The sequence below is a fragment of the Sorex araneus genome, chromosome 2 (genome assembly GCF_027595985.1).
Source record: "Sorex araneus isolate mSorAra2 chromosome 2, mSorAra2.pri, whole genome shotgun sequence".
Classification (NCBI taxonomy): domain Eukaryota; kingdom Metazoa; phylum Chordata; class Mammalia; order Eulipotyphla; family Soricidae; genus Sorex; species Sorex araneus.
In genome coordinates, this window is record NC_073303.1 from 251,354,875 (window position 1) to 251,380,478 (window position 25,604).

The 25,604-nt window shown below is 55.0% G+C and overlaps 1 protein-coding gene across 4 annotated transcripts in view; it reads right to left on the bottom strand.

Annotated features, from left to right (window-relative positions):
• The window catches only part of EBF1 (EBF transcription factor 1), a 396,016-nt gene that overhangs the window by 73,551 nt on the left and 296,861 nt on the right, over positions 1-25,604 (bottom strand). For 2 of the 4 annotated variants that reach the window (XM_055129018.1, XM_055129016.1), the window contains exons 9-10: positions 21,239-21,369; positions 1,483-1,609 (exon numbers count right to left, since the gene is read on the bottom strand). In XM_055129018.1, the coding sequence (XP_054984993.1) occupies positions 1,483-1,609; positions 21,239-21,369 (258 nt within the window). Of the gene's footprint in view, positions 1-1,482; positions 1,610-21,238; positions 21,373-25,604 lie in introns of all 4 variants that reach the window. The other 2 variants (XM_055129017.1, XM_055129015.1) reach the window with 1 other exon arrangement.

A 25,604-nucleotide genomic window follows, 5' to 3' on the forward strand; every position in this document is an offset into this window, starting at 1 on the left:
GCCTTGGGAATGGCGGCGTGGGGAATGCAAGAGCATCGCCAGTTGCAGTCGGCCCTTTCCTGCAGGCCCGTAATGAGGCTTGTAAAAAAAAAAAAAAAAAAGAAAGACAGGGGGTGGGGGGAAAAAAAAACACCAGAAAGGAGGAAAGAAAAAAAAAAGTAGTGCTATGTGGAAGTTCTCATGGGAAAAATGAATGGCAAGAAATCCTAGCTTTAAAAGAAACAGCTAATCTGCGAGTTTGATTGTTCTTCAAAACTTACGCTGAACCAATGAGCCTAATTAAAACCACTTGGTCTCCTGCTTGAAAGCACCCCGCTTTCTCTCTGCTTCGTTTGTGTACACCACAAACCTCCACATCGACTATTATTTTTTTTTTTCCGAGTGTTCGCTAACAAAGTGCTGACTTGGTGGGGATGGCTGAGCTAATGTCTTGAACTCAGTGTGAAACCTTAGCTAAACAAAATTGTGGTAATTTTCCTTAATTTGTAAAAGTGATTGGAGTGCAAACAAAATTTTCCTCTTGGGTCAATCCTATAATTTTCAATTAACTAAAACGAATCGCCGGGCGGGCACCAAACCTGCATTTTGTTTAAAGGGCTGGGAGGCATTTCCGAGGGTCAGGACGGGCGCGCTCTTCCTGTCCGCGTGAGGATGGGGCGCGCACGCACACACGGACACGCACACACACACATGCACGCACGCACACACACACACATGCGTGCGTGCTATTCCGTCCTGGTATGCGCCGACGAAAGGGAAGCTGCTGTGAGGTAAACCATCGCAGCACAATGCAATTTGTCCATGTAATTGCGCCGTTAAAACTAGGCCACGCAAACCCACAAAAAAACCCACAAAAAAACATTAAAAAAAAAAAAACACCACAACAACGTTTCCCTGTCCCTGCTACGGGAGTTATCTGGAGCTCACCGCTGGCCCCACCAAATCTGGCTGTGTGGTTCTCGGCTGAGTAGCCCGAAGGAGGCGGTGGCAGACTCCCCTCTGGAGGTCACCCAGACTCGACAACCCCCGCCAACATCCCAACGAGGTCCAGGGTCTCCTCTCAGAGCCCCGGCCAGAGGTCCCGCATAGCCAGGAGTTCCGGGGATGAGCTGACGGCAGCTCAACACTTGCAACTCGGGCCAGTGACTTCACGTGTCTCCGGGGCCAACCTGCTGGTGGTTCGACCCTGGAGTGGGAGGGAATTCACGGCCCTCAAGCTCTTTTACCCCAAGGAGGGGCTGCGTGCTTGCAGCGACAAAAGTCGGGAGCCCAGCATGAGACTGGGCCTCGCCCGGGGCACCTTTGTACCCTGGAGAAGGCGAGTGAACCCCCCCCATGCTCGTCTCTCTCTCTCTCTCTCACACACACACACACACACACACACACACACACACACACAGAGACGCACGCGCGTGCGCGCGTGAGGTCACCACAGGCTTGGACCCTGAGCATGCATGCAGGCCACCCCCCGAGGGTGCTTACCTGTGTAGATGAACCTGCCGGGTGTCCCCTTGCAGAACTGCTTGGACTTGTATGACAAGGTGACTTCTACCACACCAGGGATGTGCCGAGGGGGGGTCTGCACGCGGATGGCGTGAGGGGTGATCAGCTGCGGGAGGAAACAGCCGAGAGCCGTGTCATTGCCACGCGGGAGAAACTCGATTCCGTCGTTCCTTGTCCCTCCCCTCCCTCCTCTGCCCCCCCCACACACACATGCACCCCACCCTCCACGAGGCCAGAGGCCCACGGTCCCCTCTCAGCAGGTGGGTGACCTCAGCCCTGCAGGACCTGCTTCACCTGGGGTTTGTCCCGGGCTGATGAGGAGCCGACGGCGGGTGGGGTGGGCTTCTGCGAGGCCTCTCCAGCAGCCCCCAGTGTGTGGGAACCCCCCTCCAGACACAGTCATGGAGCACTAAGGAGGGGGGACCCCAGGGCAGCCTAAGGGGGCTGGCCACGGTGGCGGAGTCCTCGGGGGTGGATCGAGGCCACCACTCACTATTCCCTGAGACTCCTCCCTGCTGCCAGCACAGGGCAAGACCCTTTCTGAGCCCGGCCAGCAATCATTATACTCCCCAAGAGCACATTTTTACTTTTTATTTCTTTTTATTTATTTATTTATTTAAAAAAATTTTTAATTGAATCCCTGTGAGATAGACCCTACAAAAGCTGTTCATGGTTAGGTTTCATTCCTACAGTGTCCCAACACCCATCCCTCTACCAGTGAACATTTCCCAGCACCTCCTTCCGGCTTCTCAGCAGGGAACCATGCAACTGGATTTGGTGGGGACAGCAGAGGACCCCACGGCAGGGGTGGAGGGGCCTGTTTTTGCCGGGTTTGGTGGCCTAGTTCCCCAGCTTCCCTCCCATCACCCCCAACCCCCCCTCAGTCTGCCTCTATGGCAGGCACTTCTCTCTCTCTCTCTCTCTCTCTCTCTCTCTCTCTCTCTCTCTCTCTCTCTCTCTCTGCTTCTTGCTCTCTCTCTCTCTCTGTCTCTCTCTTTGGGCATTGTGGTTTGCAATATTGATACTGAAAGCTTATCAAGAATATCCTTGTACCTACTTTCACCCTCAGACCTTGTCCAGTGTGATAACTCCCAGCTATCATGGTCATACTGGTCTCTCCTCTCTCTTACCTACCCTCCGCCTCCCCGCACACTCCCCCTCCCCCCGAACACTTGGAGTTCTTTGTTTGGACAGCTCAAAACCTTCTCAGTGACCACACCTGGCTCTGCTCAGGGGCTATTCCTGCTTCTGTGCTCAGGAATGACCCCTGGCAATGCTCACGGGGGGGACCCTCCGTGGTGGCAGACCCTTTCCCTGCGATACTCTCCTCTATCCCCAGAGCAAATGTCTTACCCCCAGATTCAGTTTGCAAATGCTAATAATAACCCCTGGGTCCTGCCTGGGCCAACCGTTTCAAAACCCCAGTCCGGGGGCAGGTGGGAGGGAAAGAAATAAAAAAATGACCGAGTCACCGTTGCTCCGTTCTGCCCAGCAGTTCTGTCAAATGGGTCTTCAGAAGCCTAAAGAAAACGCCTTCAGCCCTACCCTGCCACGCACTTAGCAATGACAGCGGCCTGGCCCTGCCACACGTGCGGTCTCTCCCGACGGGCTGCAGATGCCCGGGGTGGGCCTGGAGGCCGCTCGAGGGCCCCCTGGAGGCCAAGCTCGCCTCTGCAGCCACCGGACACGGGCCCTGGCTGCGTGTGGGTTTACCCTGGGAAAGCACAGTGTGTGCTCAGCGCGCTGAAACTCTTCCCGAATGTACCGGGTGTTTTTCTGAGATCAGCAAAGTGGGTGTTTGACTTAGCCTGGCTGAGCGGGAGTTACCTGAAATACCCCTGAAAAAGCCCAGGGTGACTGGCGAGGTCTGAGGGCCGTCCTCACCCCTCCTCACCTCTCCCTTTCTGTCTCTCCCACCGTGCCCCCTGCCTCTCCCTGCCACCACCCATCCCCTAAGGGCTGAGGCTGTAAGCTGCCACTTTTATTTATTTAATTTTTTTTTCTTGGTGGGTCACCCCCGCCGATGCTCAGGGGCTCCTCCTGGCTCATGCACTCAGGAATTACTCCCGGTGATGCTCGGGGGACCCTCTGGGATGCTGGGAATCGAACCTGGGTCGGCCGCGTGCAAGGCAAATGCCCTCCCTGATAGGCTCTCGGCCCCTGCCACTTTTTTTTTTCTTTCTGGGTCACACCTAGCAATGCACAGGGGTCACTCCTGGCTCATGCACTCAGGAATCACCCCTGGCAGTGCTCAGGGGACCATATGGGATGCTGGGATTTGAACCCGAGTCGGCCGCGTGCAAGGCAAACGCCATCCCCGCTGTGCTATCGCTCCAGCCCCCCCTGCCACTTTTATCTTATTCACGTTCTCGGCCCTTCCTCCTGGGATGCTTTGTGCCTTCCAACCTCCTCTTCTGATCAGCCATGGTGGCCCCGACAAGGAGGGCGTGTCCAGGGGGCAGCTCTGGCTGGCAGGACAGCGGCATCTTCACAACAGCAGGGCCCTTCCACCCCCAAGGGCGCCCTGGCCAGTACGGCTGAGTGACCGGCTGACGGGCTGCTGGTGCGCGCTCTGCGGCCAGCTTTGAGGGATGCGGAGCTGAAGCCACCAAGCCCCACTTCCTTCCGGCCGCCCTTCCCGCGCGCTCGTGGAGTCAGACTCTCGGCATGTCTGAGTGTAAAGCGAGCAGGACGGAGAGAGGAAAAGGGAAACAAAGGGAGGGACAAGTGCTTCCCTTTTGTGGGCACCGGGCAGCGCTGCCTGTGTCCGTGGCTGCGCTGGCCACTGGCTGTGTGTGGCGGTCCCCACTCTGGTGGCCCGTCCCCCAAGTGGCCCTGCCTGGCTGGCTCTCGGCGAGCTACCTGGGACGCGGTGACACTGATTCGGAAGGGAGTTTAGGGGAGCTTCGGGCCACTCAGAAACGACGCCCCGTGCCCTGTATTTACATATTTATATTTATATTTGATTCCCCTATTTATTTCTGTAAATGCTCCGGGAAAGGCATTTCTAAAGGTGGTACAGAGCAGCAAACCAGTCCAGGAGGGAGGGAGGGAGGGAGGGAGGGAGCTTTGTAAGCCAGAGAACTTAATCACCCAGGACTTGCTACACCAAGAAAATGGTCTGTGGACTTGCGGAAATTAATTTACTCGGAGCCACTGCCCGAGGGGGTGCAGGCAGAAAGGAACTCGGTGAAGTCAGGCCTTGCTTCCCGGGCCTGGTCTTCGTCTTCGTCCAGCTCCCTCACCAGCGCCGAGTCCTCCCAACATCCCAGAGAGAGGCCGCGGGGCCAGGCGGGGCCTCCTGAGGTGCATGTGGGGGCACGTGGGCCTTGCTGGGCAGCGCTGACACCCAAATCTCATGGTTTCTGGCCAAAGACCCTCGAGCTTAGCAAAGCTTCGGCCTCTTTGCAAATCCCGCAGGGGAGAGGCCACGGTGATTGCTCGCGACCCATCTGCTGTGTCAGTAACTCTGAGTGGCACAAAAGTCCCAAAGCCACGTGACTTGGGCAAAGGCAGGGCCTAGACGTGGAGTAACAGAACCACGGACCCTCTCTCCCCCCACCTCAGGTCGGGATCAGGTTCCCGGACTGGCCACACATCTGGGCCCAGAGGAAGAAGGAAGGGCTCAGAGACGTCCCACCGGTCCCCAGGGTGCCCAGCTCTGCTGAGAGCACAATGCCACATTCGCTCCACCTGTGTGTCGCCCAGAAAGTGACCCACTCAGCCTCTCTTCCAAATGTTTTGTCATCCAAGGCGGTAATTTATTAAAAAAAAAATTCATTGAATGAGGTTCTCATTTACATTCTTATTAATGATAATTTCTGGAGTATATAATAATTCCAAACCCCCACCTGCAGTGCACCCATCTCCCTCCCCGCAAGGATCCTGCACCCCTCACTTTCAGCCACACACCACCCGCCTCCCCTCCCCGCCCCATGCCACAAACTCAGATGAGTGGAACAGTTCTCTGGTTGTGTTGCTTTGGGCCCCTGGTTGCTTCCTGGCTGTGTATCTCTAAGTCCCACACATGAGAGAGGTCTTTCTGTATCTGTCTCCCTCTTTCCGACTGACTTTAGTCCGCATGATGGCCTCTAGGTCCACCTGAACTGCTGCCAATTGTATGTTCTTCCTTAAGGGCTGCGTAGTATTCCACTTGGATTGTTTCCACAGCCTAGCTACCATACTAAACGCGGGTGTACGTAAATTCTTTCAAATTAATGAAAAGACGGCAGTCACCAAAAAAGGAAACTTTCTGTACTATTGCTATGGGAAAGCTAGAGTCCCCTGGCTAGTGACCCCGTCCAAGTGTAGCCATACTCGCTCAGCTTGAGCCTCGGCATCGTGCGTTTCCCTCTCCTCCCCCTATTCCCACCAGCCCTACACCGTCCTAACTATACCTTTCTCCCATAATCCGCATCTGAAGGATGCAGAGAACCCAAAGGAGAGTCCCTTTGCCCCTGTGTGATTGGCTCAGCCTGCCAGGGCCCTGTCCCCACTCTAGCTCTCTGCTTGCTCTCTGATTGGACCCGGTGAATGCGCGGGGCGGGTCCTTTCCCAGGGCCCTAGAGCTCTGATGCCCCCTCTCCCCTTTCAGACGCCCCCACTTGCCTCACTCTAAGGCTGGGGGGTGTGCAGAGGCTGCCAGTCTGTGCCAGCGCTCTGGCACCTGGGACTTCCGGAGGTGGTGCCCCCACCCTGGACGGAGAGAAGGTCCGGCGGGTCAGCGTGGCTGGAACATCGGGGAAGAGAAAGTCTCTCCGGCCTGCACACGCTCCCCCCAGCCCGCCCCCAGAGCCCGCCTCCCCTGCCCTGCTGCGCTCCTGCTCCCCCGTCTGCCCATCCTTTTCATGCCAGCACGTCCCCCTGTCTGGATTCATTCTCTGGCTCTGCTTGCAAATGCTGTTTGAGGGCCACAGCCGGTGGTGACGCTCAGGCGGGCTCTGCACTCGGGAATCGCTCTTGGCGGTGCTGGGGGCGGGGTGCCCTCTAGAGTGCTGGGGATGGAATGAGGGTGGGCCGGCCACGTGCAGGGTCCAGCCCTCCCCACTGGACTCCAGCTCTGGCCTCTCCTTCTCTGTCTCCTCCTCTGCTTCCCGCACTTGCCGTTTCTCGGCTGGGCCCTATACCTGGGTCCTCTGAGCTTAGCTGGCCGGGCCAAGCCGACCAACCCCTGGGAGCCTGGACCTCTTTGGCCCCGGCAAGCGCTCTCACCCACGTCCGGTCAGTCCTGGAACCCTCAGGGTGAGGCCCAGGGTGCTCCCCGGCGCCACAGACCCTGCCCCACCGCCGCTTTTCCTAGCCCTACTCCCCACTTTCTGTCATCCAGGAGAAGCCCACCCACCCCCACCAAGGGGAATGATGACCTGTGGCCCCCTTGGAATATCTCAGCTCCCCATCTGGTGTCCCCAGGCTGAGAACTGCTGCCCTAAGGCCCAGGGAGGCTGCCTGGCCTCAGGGACATCCCCAAACTCAGCTCTGCGGCCACAGGTAACATTGTTGCCTCTTCCCCAGGTCACAGGTAACATTGTTGCCTCTTCCCCAGGTCACAGGTAACATTGTTGCCTCTTCCCCAGCTCCTGCTTTCTTCTGCAGCTCAGTGGCTGGGCTCAGCTGCTGAGTCTCTTAAGGGGCCACCGTCTACTCATCTAAGTTGATCAAGTGCAGAGACTGGGGGTGGGGGTGGGGGAGCAGTATAGGACCCCAGAGGGAGGCTGCCGCAGACCTTTCCACCTGAGAAGGGGGAAAGAAGAGGACTTCCAACAGCACCCCCCCCACACACACACACACCCTGCATCCGAGGGGAAGGGTCGGATGAAGGAAATGAAAGAAACAGCTAAGGAGGGGATAGGGTGAGTCACCCAGAGATGGAGGACATCTGGCGTTGCTTCCAGTCTGAGGGCAGGAGACAAGACTTGTCTTCCCTGCTGTGTGCCCCGGACGGGCCACCAGCCCAGCAGAGACACAGGACAATCGTGCAGGCCTGCCACACCTCCTGGCCCCAGGTCCCCACACCTGAGCAGGAGCGAGGGCTGCCAGGAGGAAAGGCTTGTGGGTCGTGGACGATCGCGGTGAAATAGGGGGATGTGGGGGAGAGGGCGAGGGGAGAGGGACAAAGCATCGTGGAAGACTGGGGTGCACAGAGCCCCTGGGACCTCTGGAGGACCAACAGCCTCCGTGCCTGGGGCATGCTGGGAGCAGAAGCAACATTCCAGAGAGAGCCGCCACGGGTGGGGCCCCGAGGCTGAGGCAGGCCAAGGGGAATTCTCTAGATGCTTCTCAGGGAAGCCTGGCTGGGTCTGGAAGATGCTGGTGCCAGGGTGCCCGTTTCCCAGAAGTCTGGGGGTGGGGGGGGATAGGGCCAATGGGGGACGGGAGTCCCAGGGCACGGGTGCCCTGCATCTGAGCTCACCCCACTGAACAGTGCCCATGAGCTTATGGGTCTTCCTGCCCTGGGCCCAGCAGGGGCAGGCGCGGGCACCTGGGCAGATGCTTCCCCCACGCCTGAGGTGTGGACAGGGCAGAGCTGCTCACTGGAACCTTCCTCCTGGGGTGGTGGTGAGCTAAGGAGTGTTTCTGCGGAAAGGCAATGAATAAAGAGGGGCTCCGGGATGAGCACTGCACCGAGGCCTGTTTCCTCGGCAACACGGACCAGACGAAGGGGACGCAGAGCAAGCCACATGGTCCCAACACCCGCCGGGGCGGCGAGAAAGCACCCAGTGAGAGAGACTCATTATGGGGCGTGAGGATTTCACACACTGGCCCCGAGTCCCTTTCAACAGAAAAATGAAAACAAAACATAAGAGAAGGGACGAAAAACGATCTTCGCTGGGAAACGATGAACTTGAGTAATGCTGACGCTGCTGGAAGCCTGCGCGCAGCCCCACGGACCTCGCCTGGGCACCGGTGCCTCGGTTTACCCACCTCACACCCTCACTGGCTCCCCCACGGCTCCAGGGGGCGGGAGGGTGCCGGTAATAATGTTAAATATGCTGTGTTTGGGCAGAACTTCTCTAGGGACCCTAAAGCACTTTCCAGATTAAGTTTTTAATTGATGCATTAATAATCCTCGCAGCAACCCCCCCCCACACACACACACTCCTCCTCAATTAGGTTAATAATATCCATCTCTTCCGAGACAGGCAGGGGTGCTGAGTGATGGACACAGAGCAGACACTTAAATAAGGAAACGGTAACATAAAAGCATAATTAAAGCTGGGAAAGCTCGTCGGCTCCGGATTTTTTTTTTTAAGTGACCACCCCGCTCTGGAACGTTCCCGCTGTTTTGTCCTGGGGTCAAATAACGTGGCGTGTCAAAACCTGTAGGTGGGGTTTCCATGCGTTCCCACGGGAAACGGGAACACGGAAAACGGAGGCTCCGAGTTGCCGACCCCGCCGCAGTTTCCCCAGCTTCCGTGGCCGCAAAGGCCAGCGCTGCCGTGGCCAGCAGCGTGGGGATCTGCGGGTGGACACAGCAGGGAACGGTCTCCTTCCTGAGTACCCACCGGCTCCGAGGCGAGGTTCATCTATCTTTCTCCGGGAGCCCAGCCCAGAGGCAGTCCTGTCTCTGCCCTTCCAAGGAGACACCTTGGTTCGGCCAACCAGATGGGATTCCCAGAGACAAAGGTCCCTGAAAGACACCTGGGGATGCGGCCACAGAGCCCGAGGGTGACTGTCCTACACCCCCGTCCCTCCTTGAACTGTGGCGGAGACGCCCTCACATGGGGGTAGGTGGGGGGTGGGGGTGGATCGTCACCCCCAGACAGTGGCTGCTCCACGTGTTTGGAGCCCGGACACTGGTCGGAGCACACTAGAGTCCCTCAAACTGCTGACCCGAGGCACACTGGACATGCAGGGACCCTGGAGGGTCCTGGAATCACCTCAGGTGGCTCGGAACCAAATGGCTGTCGCAAGGTGGGCTGTACTCGGTGTCGTGAATCACCAGCTCTGACCAGCAGAATAAACTCTAAAGTCCCTTATGAATTTATATATCAAAAAAAAAGTGATACTTCTCCGTCCAGAGGTCTTGCTGAATACACAATTTGAGGGGTCCTGAGTGGGCTCAGGGTACCCCGTACCCCCTCCCGACGATTCTCAGGCAATCGGCCAGGAGGTTCAGTGGGTGGCCCAGGGGGAGGGTACTGTGTCCAGCCATGCTCAGGGGGACCGGGAGGTGCCAAGGATCGAACCGGGGTGGGCCAGAAGCAAGACACACACCTTGACCGCCATGCTCGCTCTCTGGCCCCTAGCCACAGTTTCGACTCAGTCCCCACAGGCTTCCTGGTAGCCACCATGCCTGTGTGAAACTCCCCTGCGGATTCTCAGGACGGAGACACTAAGCCCGCCCTGCAATTTATGTAGCAAAAAAAATGGGGAAAAAACATAGCAACAAGATCATCTTTCAAAATAACAGATCTGGGAGAGAAGGGCTAATATAAACACGCAAGCCTTGGGTTTTGCGGGTTGATTTATTTACTGTTTGGTAACTCTTTTTTTTTTTTTTTTTTTTACAGAAACCCTCTTCAGCTCCCTTCCCAGAATGTAAACCTCAAGCACCCCCCCCTTGACAAACTCGTCCCATCCTCACCCTCAGGGAGCTGAGAGAAGCACGTAGGCCCTCCCAGAGGTGGGTCCAAGCTCTCCTAACCCCCCAGCACCCCCCCCCGGCATATAGGAAGTTCCCTCTCAAAGCCGGCTCGCCTATATCCAATTGGGAAAGGAACCCGAGGCCCCGTCGAGGGCCGCCACTCCCTGCTTTGAGAACCAACCGAGGGAAAGACTGAGGAAAGTTCCAGAGGCTTATGGTGGGGAGCTGGGAGGTTTGCTACCTGGCTGGGCGGTCGGTGGCGATGAATCTTGGCTGCGGGGTAGGTTTAGGAGAGGGAGGGTTAGAAGCCAAGGGACTAGTAAACTGATCAGATGGCGGGGACGGAGTTTGCCTCCTCATCCAAAAGACCGTTAGGGCCTAAAGCCTTTTCCCCTCCTAACCGGGAAAGAAGCTGCGGAGGCTGTGAAACACCCCGACACCATGTGGCCCCACATGGCCTCAGACCCACTGGTACTGGTACCCACGGGGCCACTAGTGTCTCCTCTCTGCGCATAAGTCTATCCAGGTGTTCCCCTCCCTGCCCCCCCGCCCAGGTCAGGAATCCTGGCACAGCCCTTGCTATCCTAGAACTTGCTAGATCTAGCTGCCCCTTCTTCCCCAGGAGCTGGGTTACAGGCTGCCCTCGGCAGCCCCCTGACCAGCTCAGGCTCCTTCTCTGCCCTTGACGGCAAGCTGCCCGAGAGCTGGCACCTAATGCCTGCCTCAAGCCTGTTCCTTTGAATGGGCGACAAGCGGGAGAACCCACCCACGGCATGGCTGGGGAAGGGTGACCAGAGCAAGAGAGCACAGCCAGCAGGACGCTTGCTGTGTGTGTGACTGACCTGGGGTTCGATCCCCAGCATCTCTGAGCACCGCCAGGAGTGAATCCTGAGCACAGAGCTAGGAGTGAGCCCTGAGTGTCACCGGGTGTGGCTCAAAGCCCAACCAACCAACAAATAAACAAAAAGGGTGCCCTATTCTAGACCCGGTCCTTCCTTTCCGGTACGTGCTGAGCTTTGAGGGGCCCAGGTCTTCCCTGGAGGAATTCTTGACTAGGTGGCCAAGAGATGGTTCTGGAATCAGAGAGATGTGGGCTCAAGCCCAAGTTCTGCAAATTACCCCACTGTGGGACCTTTGGAAAAAGGGCTCTGATTCTCTGACCTTCCATGCCGCCGTCGGGGAAGGGGCCTTACTATCTAATTAGTGCTATTCCAGGCATTAATGAGCGACGCCAGAGGAATGAGATCAGGAGCAGGCCTCGAGGACAGTGAAACATTAAAAAATAAAAAAGAGTGTTAGTTTTATTACTACTTAATCCTCACCATAACCAAGAGATTTACACGAAGCCATTCATGTGCTTACTTGTTGCAAATAAGTATATCTAAATATAAACAACTGAACGCGCACATGCATTAATCAAAACTAAACCGCCATCTATCTGCCTGGGAACGCTTTCAAGCAACCCTGCTAACTCCGCCTGGTAAGAGGAGGAAGGAAGGCAGGAAAAGCAGAGTCACAACCGATTCCCAGTGACGTCTGCGACATGTGAGTCCCCAGGTCTCCGCTGCCGGAGACGAAGGTGAACTTATCATGTGGATCCCAGTCATTAAAGAGAGGAGGCTTAGGAGTCAGGAAGAACGGGGGCGTCTCCATGACTCAGGTGCGGGGCACGTCTCTCAGACAAAAGCAGCAATTCCCAGACCCTTGAGATTCAGAGCACCTCAGGGGGACAGAGCACTCAGGGCTCACCGGGACGGCCAGCCCCGCAGTGTGACTGGGACTCAGAGCGGTGGGTGAGGGTGGTGATAACTCACAGCAGGCCAGAGAACCAAACCTGGGAGTCAGGGCCGCAGGGACGAGAGAGCCAGTGAGGGCTGTCTGAGGAGAGAGGCCCAGGGCTGTCTGAAGGGAGAGGCCCAGTCCTGAGGGAGCCAGTGAGGACTATCTGAGGAACGACAGAACCAGTGAGGGCAGTCTGAGGAAGGAGGCCCAGCCTTCAGAGAACCAGCAAGGGCTTTCAGAAGTGGGAGACCCAGCTCTGAGGAAGTCATTGAGTGCTTTCTGAGGAGGGAGGCCCAAGTCCTGAGGAGCCAGTGAGGGCTATCTAAGGAGGGAGGCCCAGCCTTGAGGGAGCCAGTGATGGCTGCCTGAGGAGAGAGGCCCAGCCTTGAGGGAGCCAGTGATGGCTGTCTAAGGAGAGAGGCCCAATCCAGAGGCAGCCAATATGGACTATCTGAGGAAGGAGACCCAACTCTGACAGAGCCAGTTAGGGCTGTCTGAGGAAGGAGGCCCAGCACTAGGAGTCAGTGAGGGCTGTCTGAGGAGAGAGGCCCAGTCCTGAGGGAGCCAGTGAGCACTATCTGTGGAAGAAGACCAGTTCTGACAGAGCCAGTGAGGACATGTCTGAGGAGGCCCAGACTTCAAGGAGCCAGCAAGGGCTTTCTGAGGAGAGAGACCCAGCTCTGAAGGAGTCACTGAATGCTTTCTGAGGAGGGAGGTCCAGCCCTGAGAGAGCCAGTGAGGGCTGCCTGAGGAGAGAGGCCCAAGGCTGTCTGAAGAGAGAGGCCCCGTCCTGAGGGAGCCAGTGAGGACTATCTGAGGAAGGAGACCCAGCTCTGACAGAGCCAGTGAGGGCTGTCTGAGGGAGGAGGCCCAGCCTTCAGGGTGCCAGCAAGGGTTGTCTGAAGTGGGAGATGACCCAGCTCTGAGGGAACTGTGAGAGCTGTCTGAGGAGAAAGGGCCAGTTCTGAGGGATCCAGTGAGGGCTGAGGAAGGCAGATCAGCCTTCAGGGAACCATTCCGCTGCCCACACCGAAAATACACAAGGAAACTGCGTAGAACCCTTTTCTCTCCATGCCACCCCCATGCTGGCAGCCAGGTACAAATTCACCTCCAACTCCTGTCGAAGTCAGGAACACTCCACACCTCTGTGGTCCCCTTTCCGAGTCATGTGCACGTACCTCCCGGCTACCAGGGAAGCGACTATCTGCATGTGTCATCACAAAGTCCTTTTCCACTACCCCATCATTGTCAACACAGAGGACGGACGGCAAAGCGCTGGAGTCATTAAAAATAAAAAATCCAGACGAAGGCATCTTTAGGAATAAAGCAAGCATGGTCGTAACGGGGTGACTATATTTAAAAGGCCATTAGACTATTTTTACTCCGCGTCTGAAAAGATGCTGGCTCATTCAGAAATGATTCTCCAGAAACGACTTGTGCCGAAAAGCTGCTCTTCAAAGTCATATTCAACATTTCAGGCCACCGACTCAGACGACACATCCTTGACAAGTAAAGTGGGCAACTGGGTTCGAAGCACCTAACGCGTGATGAGCGAATGCAAGGTCAACACCAGCTCTGCCACACTACAGAGGAGGCCTCGTGAATTATTTTAAGCCCATGCGTTTATCGACCTTGAACGTGGGTGTGTCTGTACGTCTGTGTAAACCTCTATGTAGGTCAAACAGGTGACACTTTCTACTTTGTCCTGTACTAAAGAGATGCTCTACTGAGAGACTGCCTTACTCTGTCTTCATTTTCTTTTCAGTTCTTGGGTTTTTGTTGCTGTTGTTGCTGTTGTTTTTGGGGCCAGGCCTGGCTGTACTCAGGGCCGACTCCTGGCATGGTGCTCAGGAATTTGTCCCGGCGGAGCTCGGGGGACCATCTGGGGTACTGGGGATAGAACCTGGGTTGGCCCACATGCAAGGCAAGTACTGTCCCCATGGTACTATCTTTCCAGCCCCGATGACCTATTTTTGTTTTGCTCGGGGACCCCATGGGATGCCTGGGATCGAACCTGGGGCGGTTGCATGCAAGACAAGTGCCCTCCCCACTGTACAATCATTCTGGCCCCGTCATTTTCTTTCTGCTCTGATAGAAGGCACAGTGGAAACGGGTGTCTGATGCCCTTTGAACCTTGAGACTGCAGGACGGGGCCCTGACGGTGAGGAAGTGGATGGAGAGACTCAGGAAGGCCCGACAAAGTCTGAGATGAGAGCGCCCAGTGGGGGTGAGGGCCATGCAGGGAGAATGGGTGAAAACTCAGCGCCCACACCAGTGAGTTCCCAGGACAAATAACCTCTGTGACCTCTCTCCTTGCCTCCCCAGATGAAGCAACTGTAAGCACCGTCATCCCGTTGTTCATCGATTTGCTCGAGCGGGCACCAGTCACGTCTCCATGGTGAGACTTGTTGTAACTGTTTTTGGCATATCGAATATGCCCCGGGGAGCTTGCCAGGCTCCGCCGTGAGGGCCGGATACTCTCGGTATCTTGCCAGGCTCTTCGAGAGGAATCGAACCCGGGTCAGCCTTGTGCAAGGCAAACACCCTCCCCGCTGCGCTAAACGTGCTGAATAACTAGTTGACCAAGTTTTGTCCAAGTGCTCAACACCTAGTTCAGTCAAAGCAAGACCTGGAGAACGTCTGGTGGGGAGTGGGGGTGGGCTGGGAGGGTGGGGGCGCGTGGATGCAGCGTGTGCATCCTTGAATGCCCCAGAGGAGGAGACACTGCATTTCCATGCAGTCCTTCCTGACATGGATGTGTGCACTCGCGGGCGGGACAAGGGGGGACGGGAAGATGACGCGGCTGTCCCACGCCGATAGAGAGAGAGAGAGAGAGAGAGAGAGAGAGAGAGAGAGATCAGATAACAGGAAAACGCTGACTTAGCACAATCCAGGCACCTCGCTCCCCACTGAGGCCTTTTTCACCGCAGCCGGCCCCTGGAAGCTGCCCTGGGCACCCAAAGACTGAGGCACGTGTGGAGGAGCCGTGGGGGATGCCAGGAAAGATGAGATTTGCCTCTCGAAACAAAATGGACGGAACTCCGGGGATTATGCTAAGGAAATGGGGGGGGGGGGACACACAAATGTTGTTGCTCTCCTCTATGGAAGATAATGAAAGCAAAGGGATGGACAGATCAGACCAAACCCTCAGATGTTGACCGTGGAACCATCGAGTCAGCAGAGATGGAGGCTGGGGTGAGGGCCAAGGGTCTAGGGGACCCAGTGGCAGCGGAGAGGGATTCTGAAGAGTGTGACTATTGGGGTGCTGTGGGCTCTTTAGGGTAACAGAGAGGGGCACTTCTTTTTTTTGCCTTTTGGGTCATACTCAGTGATGCACAGGGGTTCCTCCTGGCTCTGCCCTCATAAATTACCCCTGGCGGTGCTTGGGGGGACCCTATGGGATGCTAGGAATTGAACCCGGGTCGGCCTCGTGCAAGGCAAATGCCCTCCCCGCTGTGCTATCGCGCCAGCCCCCCAGTAGCTGACCTCTGAAGCGAGATCGGAACCTGCAGTTCCAAAACAGACGCCGTCCTGTAAACCAGTCTTACATCCCATCGATCCACCGGCCCCCGGGTTTCCAACAACATGTGGATCCCAGCAGCCAAATTCCAAAGCGAGCCAAGTAGCCTCACTGCCCCAGAACGACATTTCCCCACCTCTACCCAACCCTCCCGTCCCTGGGAATGCCGCGGAGGAGAAACAGCCCTCTGTGTGGACAGGGCAGCGTGCGGCTGTGGGCGGTGACGCCGCCTCGCGGGCCCAGCCACCTTTAAATAGCGCTGTCCTACCAAATCCCCTTGGCGTGGCGGGCCCAGGACGCCCTGACTGGAACCAGATGCAGACGACGAGAGGAATCGTGTTCAAAGCCTCGCCGTGCTCAAGAACCATGGCCCCCGACATTCCTGGTCTGATCTGAATAAGCCTGCAAATATTTCCGACGCTCTCCGCCTTTCTCCTGGGCCCCCAGCCCTTCATCACTGGGTCTCAGGATGCCTCATTAACATAGAATCCAAGCGAGCCGTGGCAGCCTGGCCAACAGGACTGGGTTTTGGTTTTGTTTTGTTTTTCCTTTTGGTATTTGGGCCATACCAAGTGATGCTCGGGGCTGACTCCTGGCTCTGCACTCAGGAATGACTCCTGCTGGTGCTTGGGGGGGGGGACCCTATGAAATGCCGGGGGTCGAACCCGGGTTGGCCACATGCAAGGCAAATGCTCTCCCCGCTGTCCTATCACTCCGGCCCCAGAACTTCTTGTTTTCTCAAGTGACTGCTCAATGAAAAGGGTTCTGGGGGAGCTGGAGTGATAGCACAGCGGGTAGGGCATTTGCCTTGCATGCGGTTGACCCGGGTTTGATTCCCAGCATCCCATAGAGTCCCCTGAGCACCGCCAGGAGTAATTCCTGAGTGCAGAGCCAGGAGTAACCCCTGAGCATCGCTGGGTGTGACCCAAAAAGCAAAAGAGAAAAGAAAGGAAAAGAAAAGAAAAGAAAAGAAAAGAAAAGAAAAGAAAAGAAAAGAAAAGAAAAGAAAAGGAAAGAAAAGAAAAGAAAAGAAAAGGGTTCTGGGATTCTGGGGTTACCAAAGTCCCAAGCCCCCATTTTTAGATACCCAGGGTGTGGTGGTGCTGTGCATTTCTGCCACAAGGCCCAGAATAAGGACCAGCGGGTTCTGTGGGATTTGTCACTCCCCAAACATATGAAGATAAACCAGGTCTCAGGGCCCCTGGTGCAGACACCCGGCTGTGTAGAGACGGCTCAGGCCGGCTTACGTGATGGTTTATTCCTCACCACTGGCTTGAGAACCTTCTCAGCTGCCAACACTGAGTGGCAGAAACAGATTATGGGATGCTCCCATCGGCTGCATGGGAGCAAACAGCGGCCCCCACAAAGCTTAAGCTGAACCCAGTGTGGTAACCCTGGACTGAGCTGGCCGGCCAGTCCTCCCCGTTCTCCGCTCAGGGCAATTCAGAGGGAGACTTGGAGATACAACCCGCCCACCGCCAAATCCCATGGTGGGAAAATGGAAATGAACCAGTCCACCCTCGGCATGCCTCTGGCCGAGGAAACACTGCCACGGGCAATGTTAGCAGGCACCCACCCCGGGTTTTTCCCGGGCCTTGCACCCTAAAGCCCTCTGAGTATCCGTTCAAGTCTTTGGGGTTTGGTAAGGCGCGTGAGAGTATCCATAAAAATAATGTGCGTTCTGGCAAGAGAGGAAGAATGGGGCAAGAAACGAGGAGAGGAGGCTGGAGCAATAGCACAGCGGGGAGGGCGTTTGCCTTGCACACGGCCAACCCGGGTTCGATTCCCAGCATCCCATAGGGTCCCCTGAGTACCGCCAGGAGTAATTCCTAAATGCATGAGCCAGGAGTAACCCCTGTGCATCGCCGGGTGTAACCCACCGGAAAAAAAGATAAAAGAAAAAGAAAAAAAGAAAAGAGCAAGGAGAGAAGAAGCCGAGAGGAACTGACAAATTTAAGAAGAATCTGCGGGCTTCAGCCCCAACTTGGGACTGTGCAGGAAGCAATCCTCGAGCGAGCGAGTGAGCGAGGAGCCCCCAAGAGCGAGCAGGCACCCCTCCCCCTCTCCCCAGACCTGGGGGGGGGTCATCAGAGAGCTCAACTCTGCCAATGCTCATTTGCCAAAGGGGAAGAGCGCCGAGGAGGGCAAATTAAGCCAGCCCTATTTTCTCGGGCTCTCTTTAAAATTCTCAAGCTAAAAAAAGACTCGGAGTAACAGCCCTGGCTGCTCATCTCAGAGGCGGGAGCTGACCTACCGGCCCCATTGCTCCCGGTGTGCTGGGATATGGCGTGAGGAAGTGGAGAAGAGACGGGCGTGGGCTTAGAAGGAGAAGTGCAGGGTCGGGGTCTCAGAGACAGCAGCCCTGAGTGTGCAGGAGGGCCAGGGAGCACACACACACACACACACACACACACACACACACACAAGGGCCTCCCTCTGCGCACACACACACACACATAAGGGCCTCCCTCTGCACACACACACACACAAACACACACACACACCCATAGTCACCTGGGGAGATGCAGAAAGGGCCTCCCTCTGCACACACACACACACACACACACACAAGGGCCTCCTCTACACACACACACACACACCTGCCCCCAGACAGACGGTTCTGGGCTCCTGACATCTCCCCCGGTGCGCCGACCCAGCTGGGAGGGACCACGCCTGTCAGGATGTGACCCGGATGCTGACACAGCGTGTCGAGGCCGATGACACGGGGACTCCCACTGAGGGTTCCAAATCCACGTCCCCCTCTTGGGCGCGGAGCAGCGGGTGCACTTCCCCGGGCCCCGGGCCGCAGCGTGGGATGAATACGTACGTGCCACCTGGATGCCTGCTCGGAGCCCACCGGGCCGAGAGTTCCTGGGACAGAGCCAGCTTCCCACCCCACTGCTCGCAGCCACCGCCCCCGAGATGCAGGTTCTGGCCTGAGCCAGCGGAGGCGGGCACAGGGCCCCCAGCCGCCCCCGCCCACAGCTGCACGCGAATTGCTGCCCCGCCAGGAGGGAGGGTGCTGAGCTGACTTAACTGACCGAAAAGCAGCAGCACGACTGACCACTCCTTTCACAGGCCACCTGGCTCCCTGGACACGGCGCTCCCGCCTACAGTGCCCCACCTCAGCCCCGCTCAGTAACTCGGTGCTTCTCTTTCGTTCTTTTTTCTTGTCATATTTTCTCTTTCTTCCTTTCTTTACTCTTTCTTTCTTTCTTTCTTTCTTTCTTTCTTTCTTTCTTTCTTTCTTTCTTTCTTTCTTTCTTTCTTTCTTTCTTTCTTTCTTTCTTCTTTCCTTCCTTTACTTCCTTTATTTCCTCCCCTCCATCTTTTTCTTCCTTTCTTGTCTCCCTTCATCTTTCTTTTTTTCCTTTCTTTCTTCCTTCCTTTACTTCCTTTATTTCCTCCCCTCCATCTTTTTCCTACTTTCTTGTCTCCCTTCATCTTTCTTTTCTCTTTCTTCCTTTCTTCCTTGTTTTTCTTTCTTCCTTCCCTTTCTTTCTTTTTTCCTTTTTCCTTCCTTCTTTCCTTCCTTCCTTCCTTCCTTCCTTCCTTCCTTCCTTCCTTCCTTCTTTCCTTCCTTGCCTCCCTTCCTTCATATTTCTTTTGTCTTATTCCTTTCTTCCTTCATTTTCTTTCTTAATTCCTTTCCCTTCCTTCATTGTCGTCCTTCCTTCCTACCTTTCCTTCCTTACTACTTTCCTTTCTTTCTTCCTTACTTCCCTCTCTCCCTTCTACCCACCCTTCCCCCACTTCTCTTTCTTTCTTGTTTTTGGGCCACACCCAGAGATGCTCAGGGGATATTCCCGGCTCTGCACTCAGGAGATACTCCTGGCAGTTCTCAGGGGAGCCCTATGGGATTCCGGATAAACCCTGGCTTGCTGTAGGTAAGGCAAGGGCATTGTAATTGCTCCGGCCTCACCGGGGGTTATTTTGGGGTTGAAAACCCGCACAGCTGTGCAAACCCTCACATCCGTGTTCCAACTCTACTCTCTGGGCACGTTCCCCGGTTTCCTCACCAGTGATGGAACCCTCATGGGGCGAGGAGGGGGGAACAAATAGCACCCCCGCCCCCGGAGCCCGCACGAGGGGTCTGAGGGGGCTCGGGTGATTTTACTGTGAATCACGGCGGCGCTTTGCCAAATCTCAGCCCACACAGTAGATGCGTCCATACAGCCTGATCCCGACCCAGTTCCAGCCACAAGAAATCAAAGCAGGCTCAGAATACATGGTGGCGGGGGGAGGCTGGGGGTCGCTGTGAGTCTCATCCTCCCCGGCATCAGGACTATGGTGAGCACAAGAGGCCCCGGTACAGTGCTCTGTCCATGCCCCAGAGGGTGGACGGGCATCACGGAGGAAATGCCCAACTGCTGGCAGGAACCAGCTGCCCCGTGGGGTCCCCTCAAGAAGAGTCAAAGTGGACTGATGCCACCGGGGGCCGTGCCCGCCCTCGAAGCCGTTGGGGTAAATCTAAGTTAGAAATTAGCTACCCCCTGGGCAGGGCCGGAAGGAGAGGACAGCGGGGACGGCCTCTCGCCTCGCATGCGGCCGACCTGGGCTCCAACCCCAGCCTCCCAGAGGGTCTCCTGACCGGAGCACCATCGCCAGGAGTCATTCCTGAGCCAGGAGTCAGTCCTGAGCATTGCTGGGTGTGGCCCCTAAATCAAACCAAGCAAACTGACAGGCCCCTATGAGTCGCCCAAGGATGGCAAGAACGTGGGTCACCTGGGAGTAGGGTATAGACAGAATCTGATGCCCTGAGGCCCTCCTGGCAGGGACACGGGCACCAAGCCAGCTTCTACGGCATCCTGCCCTCTGCCCCAGGGTGCCAGGAGCAACCCCCCACCCCCCAAAGCAGGGCTGGACATGTGGAAAGCAGAGTGAGCATGGCTGGGGGTCCCCACAGCCCTGAAGTGGGGGCAGTTGCTGCTTCCACGATGCCCCCCCACTCACCTGCCCTGCCAACCTGGAGGGGCTACATCACTGCAGGGTGCTCCCTCCCTCCCCCATCGAGGGTGGGGGGGGACACACAGCACACTCAGTTCCCACCTGGGAGCTCCTATCTGCCGGGCGCCCCCCAGCCGGGGCCCCTGAGAGGCACCCATACATCAGGTGCCACCTGGCCCCCTGATGCACAGAGCGTCCTGGACAGACTCCACCGACACCCCACCCTGTTCCCTTCGGGTTCCAGGCCCGGGTGCGGCTCCCACGATCCAGTACTCTGCCCTCCCCGCACCCAGGCATGACCTCTCCGCCAGGGCAAAGCCAAGGGCATCACAGCACAGACACTTTGGGGGTGGGGGGTGGGGCCTGCAACCGGGAGACAGACAGAAGTCATCCGGGTCCAAAGTGCCACGGCCTGACACCTGATGCCTTCATGTTCATTTTATTTATTTATTTATTTATTTATTTTTGCTTTTTGGGTCACACCCGGCGATGCACAGGGGTCACTCCTGGCTCATGCACTCAGGAATCACCCCTGGTGGTGCTCAGGGGACCATATGGGATGCTGGGATTCGAACCCAGGTCGGCTGTGTGCAAGGCAAACGCCCTCCCCACTGTGCTATCGCTCCAGCCCCTCATTTCATTTTTTTAAGTTTTTTTTTTCTTTTTGGGTCACACCCGGTGAAGCACAGGGGTGACTCCTGGCTCTGCACTCAGGACTCACTCCTGGCGGGGCTCGGGGGACCCTCTGGGATGCTGGGAATCGAGCCCGGGTCAGCCGCGTGCAAGACAAAACGCCCTCCCCGCTGTGCGATGGCTCCAGCCTGATGCCTTCATGCTCACCCACCCGACCCGGCATCGACAGGAAACCCGCCTCGGGACGGCCGCGTGCCCGCAGTGCCTACCTCGCTCCAGACCAGCATGGTACCAAATATGACCTGCAGCCCGTCGAAGAAGTTGTCGCCGATGATGATGACCGTGGCCCCGCCCGTCGTCCAGCCTTCGCTCGGGCTGATGGCTTTGATACACGGCGTTGCTGCTTTTCAACATGGAAAAGAGAAGAAGGCGCCCGTGAGAACCCAGCCCTCCTGAGGGGGAGATTCGAGAACAAGAAGGACCGAGGGGGGAACCACAGCCACATCTTTTAGCTTTACACGAACAGCAAGTTCTCTACGTCTCAGCACTTCCCAGCCCGGACCTCCCGGTGCGGTCTCTCCCTCCGCTTCTGGAAAACGTTCTTTTTCATCCTCTCTCTTGAAAGGCATTTTTGCACCATGATCGCCCTTTTTTTTTCTCTTTTTCTTTTTTTTTAAATTGAGTCACTGTGAGATACAGTTACAAGCTTTCATGTTCGAGTTTCAGTCAGACAATGATTGAACATCCATCCCTCCACTAGTGCACATTTTCCACAACCAATGTCCCCAGTATCCCCGGCTGTCCCAACCCTCCCCCTGCCTCTAGAGCAGAAAATTTTCCCCATACTCTCTCCCTACTTTGGGGTGTTATGGTTTGCCATACAGATACTGACAGGCTATCGCGTTTGGTCTTTTATCTACTCTCAGCACACGTCTCCCATCCTGAACAATCCCTCCAACCATCATTGACTTAGTGATCCCTTCTCTATCCCAGCTGCCTTCTCCCCCAGCTCATGAGGCAGGCTGCCAACTATGGGGCAATATTCCTGGCCCTTGTTATCTACTGTTCTTAGGTGTCAGTCTCATATTATGTTATTTTATATTCCACAAATGAGTGTAGTCCTTCTATGTATGTCTCTCTTTCTGACTCATTTCACTTAGCATGATACTCTCCATGACCATCCACTTATAAGCAAATTCCATGACTTCATCTCTCCTAACATCTGCATAGTATTCCACTGTGTAGATGTACCAATGTTTCTTTAACCAGTTCTCGGGCACTCAGCTTGTTTCCAGTTTCTGGCTATTGTGAACAGTGCTGCAATAAACATACAGGTGTAGATGTCATTTCTACTGTGCTTTTTTGAACCTTCAGGATATATTCCCAGAAGTGGTATTGTGGGATCATATGGAAGCTCAATTTCTAGATTTTGAAGGAACGCCCATATTGTTTTCCAAAAAGGCCGGACCATTCGGCATTCCCACCAACAATGAAAGAGAGTCCCTTTCTCCCCACACCAGATTGCTTTTGAGCCATGGCATAAGACACAGAAGCAAAATTTAATTTCCCAACCGCCACAGATGATAGAGAACCGAGGTGGCATCTCAAAAGATGCCCGCGGGCTCAGAGGCATCCAAATACAGCCCAGCTTGGTACCTCTTGAAGAGAAAAGCCCATCGAGTCTGAGATACTCGCTTTCCATCCAACAAACAAACAGGGAGGGACAGGGGGAAATCAGGAAAGAGGAAATTTCAATGGGAAATCAGCCTGGGAAATCAGCCTTCCCTCTGGAGCACCAACAGAGAGAAATACTCCTTGTGACAGATCACGGCCACTGCTGCCAGCGAATGCCAGGGCCCCCACCTCAGGGGTCTCAGGCGTGAGGAGAGAAAGCAAAAGTTCATCAAAAGTTTGCTAAGTACCCAAAGCTGACAATCGAGTATCAGAGCCCGTGAGAGCACCAGCGGATATAGCACTGTAGCACTGTCGCCCCGCTGTTCATTGATTTGCTCGAGCGGGTGCCAGTAACATCTCCAGACTTGTTGTGACTGGTTTGGGCACATTGAATATGCCACAGGGCTTGCCAGGCTATGCCGTGCGGATGGGACACTCTCGGTAGCTTGCCAGGCTCTCCAAGAGGGACGGAGGAATCAAACCTGGGCAAACACCCTACCTGCTGTGCTATCGCTCCAGTCCAGCTGATAGTAATGAAATAAAAACTGCCTCCACCCCCCCTGCACCCCCCCAAATAAATAAATAAATAAATAAATAAACACCCATACTGACTGGACTTCTGTCACATTTGGCTAAAGGTCACCCTTTAACTTCTGCAACAAGAAAAGATTAAGGTCGGTCTGATGTGGACGTGGCCCCATCAAAGCAAGTGGGATGGGGTTTGAGTTCCATTCAAATTCATCTTATGAAAAAAAAATGCATCGAGAACACTGAAAATATCCAAACTAAACATTTCAAGTCGGCTGAACTCAACTCAAAGCATTCGCAGTGAAAACTGGGCCTTTTTCTCCTCTCCACTTTCTCCCCCAAACAAAACAATTCATCAAGGAAATGCAAGTGATTCATGACTTAAGATGTCTGGACCAACTTCAGTCCCGCACGAAGGCAGTGATGAGCCTTCAACAGGCATCGGTCTTGGTCCTAGAAAGACTTTTTAACTAAAATGCAAAAAAAAAAAATTCAGTGCATGATTGATGATTGAGAATTCCCAAATCCATGGCAGAAGATGATGTATGATTCCAAGCGATTTATAAGAAAAATAAACCATACTTAACAACTCGATAAAAAATCTGGAGAATAGAAGCAGTCTGGGGGAAATTCTAGCTCATGTCTCTAAAAAACCCTAATCCTTCCCTTCTATCTCAGGGGAATCAGGGTGGCAGGAAGGTTGCCGCTGAGGATCCTGGGACTTCTGGGTCAGGGTCACATCTCAAGTGGTCCTGATGCGAGGTGAGGTCCAGCCACATCAGGCACACCTGTGTCTGAAACTGCCTTTGCCCGGGATTTTTTCCCCTTCCCTCCCCCCTCCTTACTTTTGGTAATGGCATAGCGCATTTCTTGACATAATTCTGGCCTGGCTTGTCCACCAGTGCAAGACAGGTGGCGGGGGTGTGTGGGGCAGTCATGGAGAGCCATTTCTGCAAGGATGCTGCGGAGGGTCAGCACGCAGCCCAGCTGCTCTGCTCTCTCAGCCTCGGCCTTTTCTCCCCAGGTGCGATGTGCAGGGCTCAGAGGCACGTGCACACGCCTGCCTATGCCTGTCTGTGTGTGTGTGTTTGCATGTATGCGCCTGCCCATGGGTGTAGGTGCCCGCCCATGTGCGTGCCCAGCCGTGAGCGTGCCCGCCTCTCTCCACTTCCCAAGTATGACCAGGGAAAGCGACCAAACGGCTTTGGGTTCTAGGAGCAACATCCAGGAAAAAGCAGAGGGAAGAAAGCTTCAAGGTCCTGGTTTTAAGATTTGGTTTTGCTTTGTTGGGGGGGCTCTGCCCGACGGTGCTCAGGGCTTTCTCCTAGCTCTGCACTCAGGGATCACTCCTGGCAGGCTGGGGGGACTGACCAAATGGGGTGACCATAGGGGGATCAAACCTGGACTGGCCATGTGCAAGGCAAATACCCTACCCACTGGACTATTGCTTCAGCCCCCAGATTGTACTTTTTAGGGCAATCTGACGCCATTGCCACGAATTACTACCACTACTAATACAGTAAGTGCCACAACTGATGCTGCTACAATTACTAAGATACGTACATCAATAACTACTACCACTCTAAGTACTACAAGAACTACCACTTCTCTAAGTACAACTACCACTATAACAACCACTATGCTTCTCTAACAACCATAATTCTCTAACAACTACAATTTCTACAGCTACCATATAGCTATTATTACATAGCTACAATGGAATTGTAACATCCATAACTACAACAATTGCTATTTTAAGCACTACAACTATTAATAATACCACAACTGTAGCACTGTAGCACTGTCGTCCCATTGTTCATCAATTTGCTCAAGCAGGCACCAGTTACATCTCCATTGTAACTATTATAAATACTATAACTGTATCATTGTAGCACTGTCATCCCATTGTTCATCGATTTGCTCGAGCGGGCACCAGTAACATCTCCATTGTGAGACGTGTTACTGTTTTTGGCATATTGAATACGCCACGGTAGCTTGCCAGGCTCTGCTGTGCGGGCAGGATACTCTCAGTAGCTTGCCGGGCTCTCCGAGAGGGACGGAAGAATTGAACCCGGGTCGGCCGCGTGCAAGGCAAATGCCCTACCCGTTGTGCTATCGCTCCAGTCCAAATACTACAACTACTAAAATGACTAGTACTACAACTGCTACTATAACTATTACAGCTACTATTATAATTACTATTACAAGTACTGCAAGTATGTCTAGAACAATTACTCCTGCAATTTCTTCTCTGAGCACTACAGCTACTACTACAACCACTACTACAATTACTACAACCACTAAAATGACTGCTACTACAATTACTTCTGTTACTACAACAACTAGTATAATGCTATAACGACTACGAGAACTCAATGCTGCTCTAACGACTAGCGTTACTGTAACTGTAACAGCTTCTCCTACAACTATTGC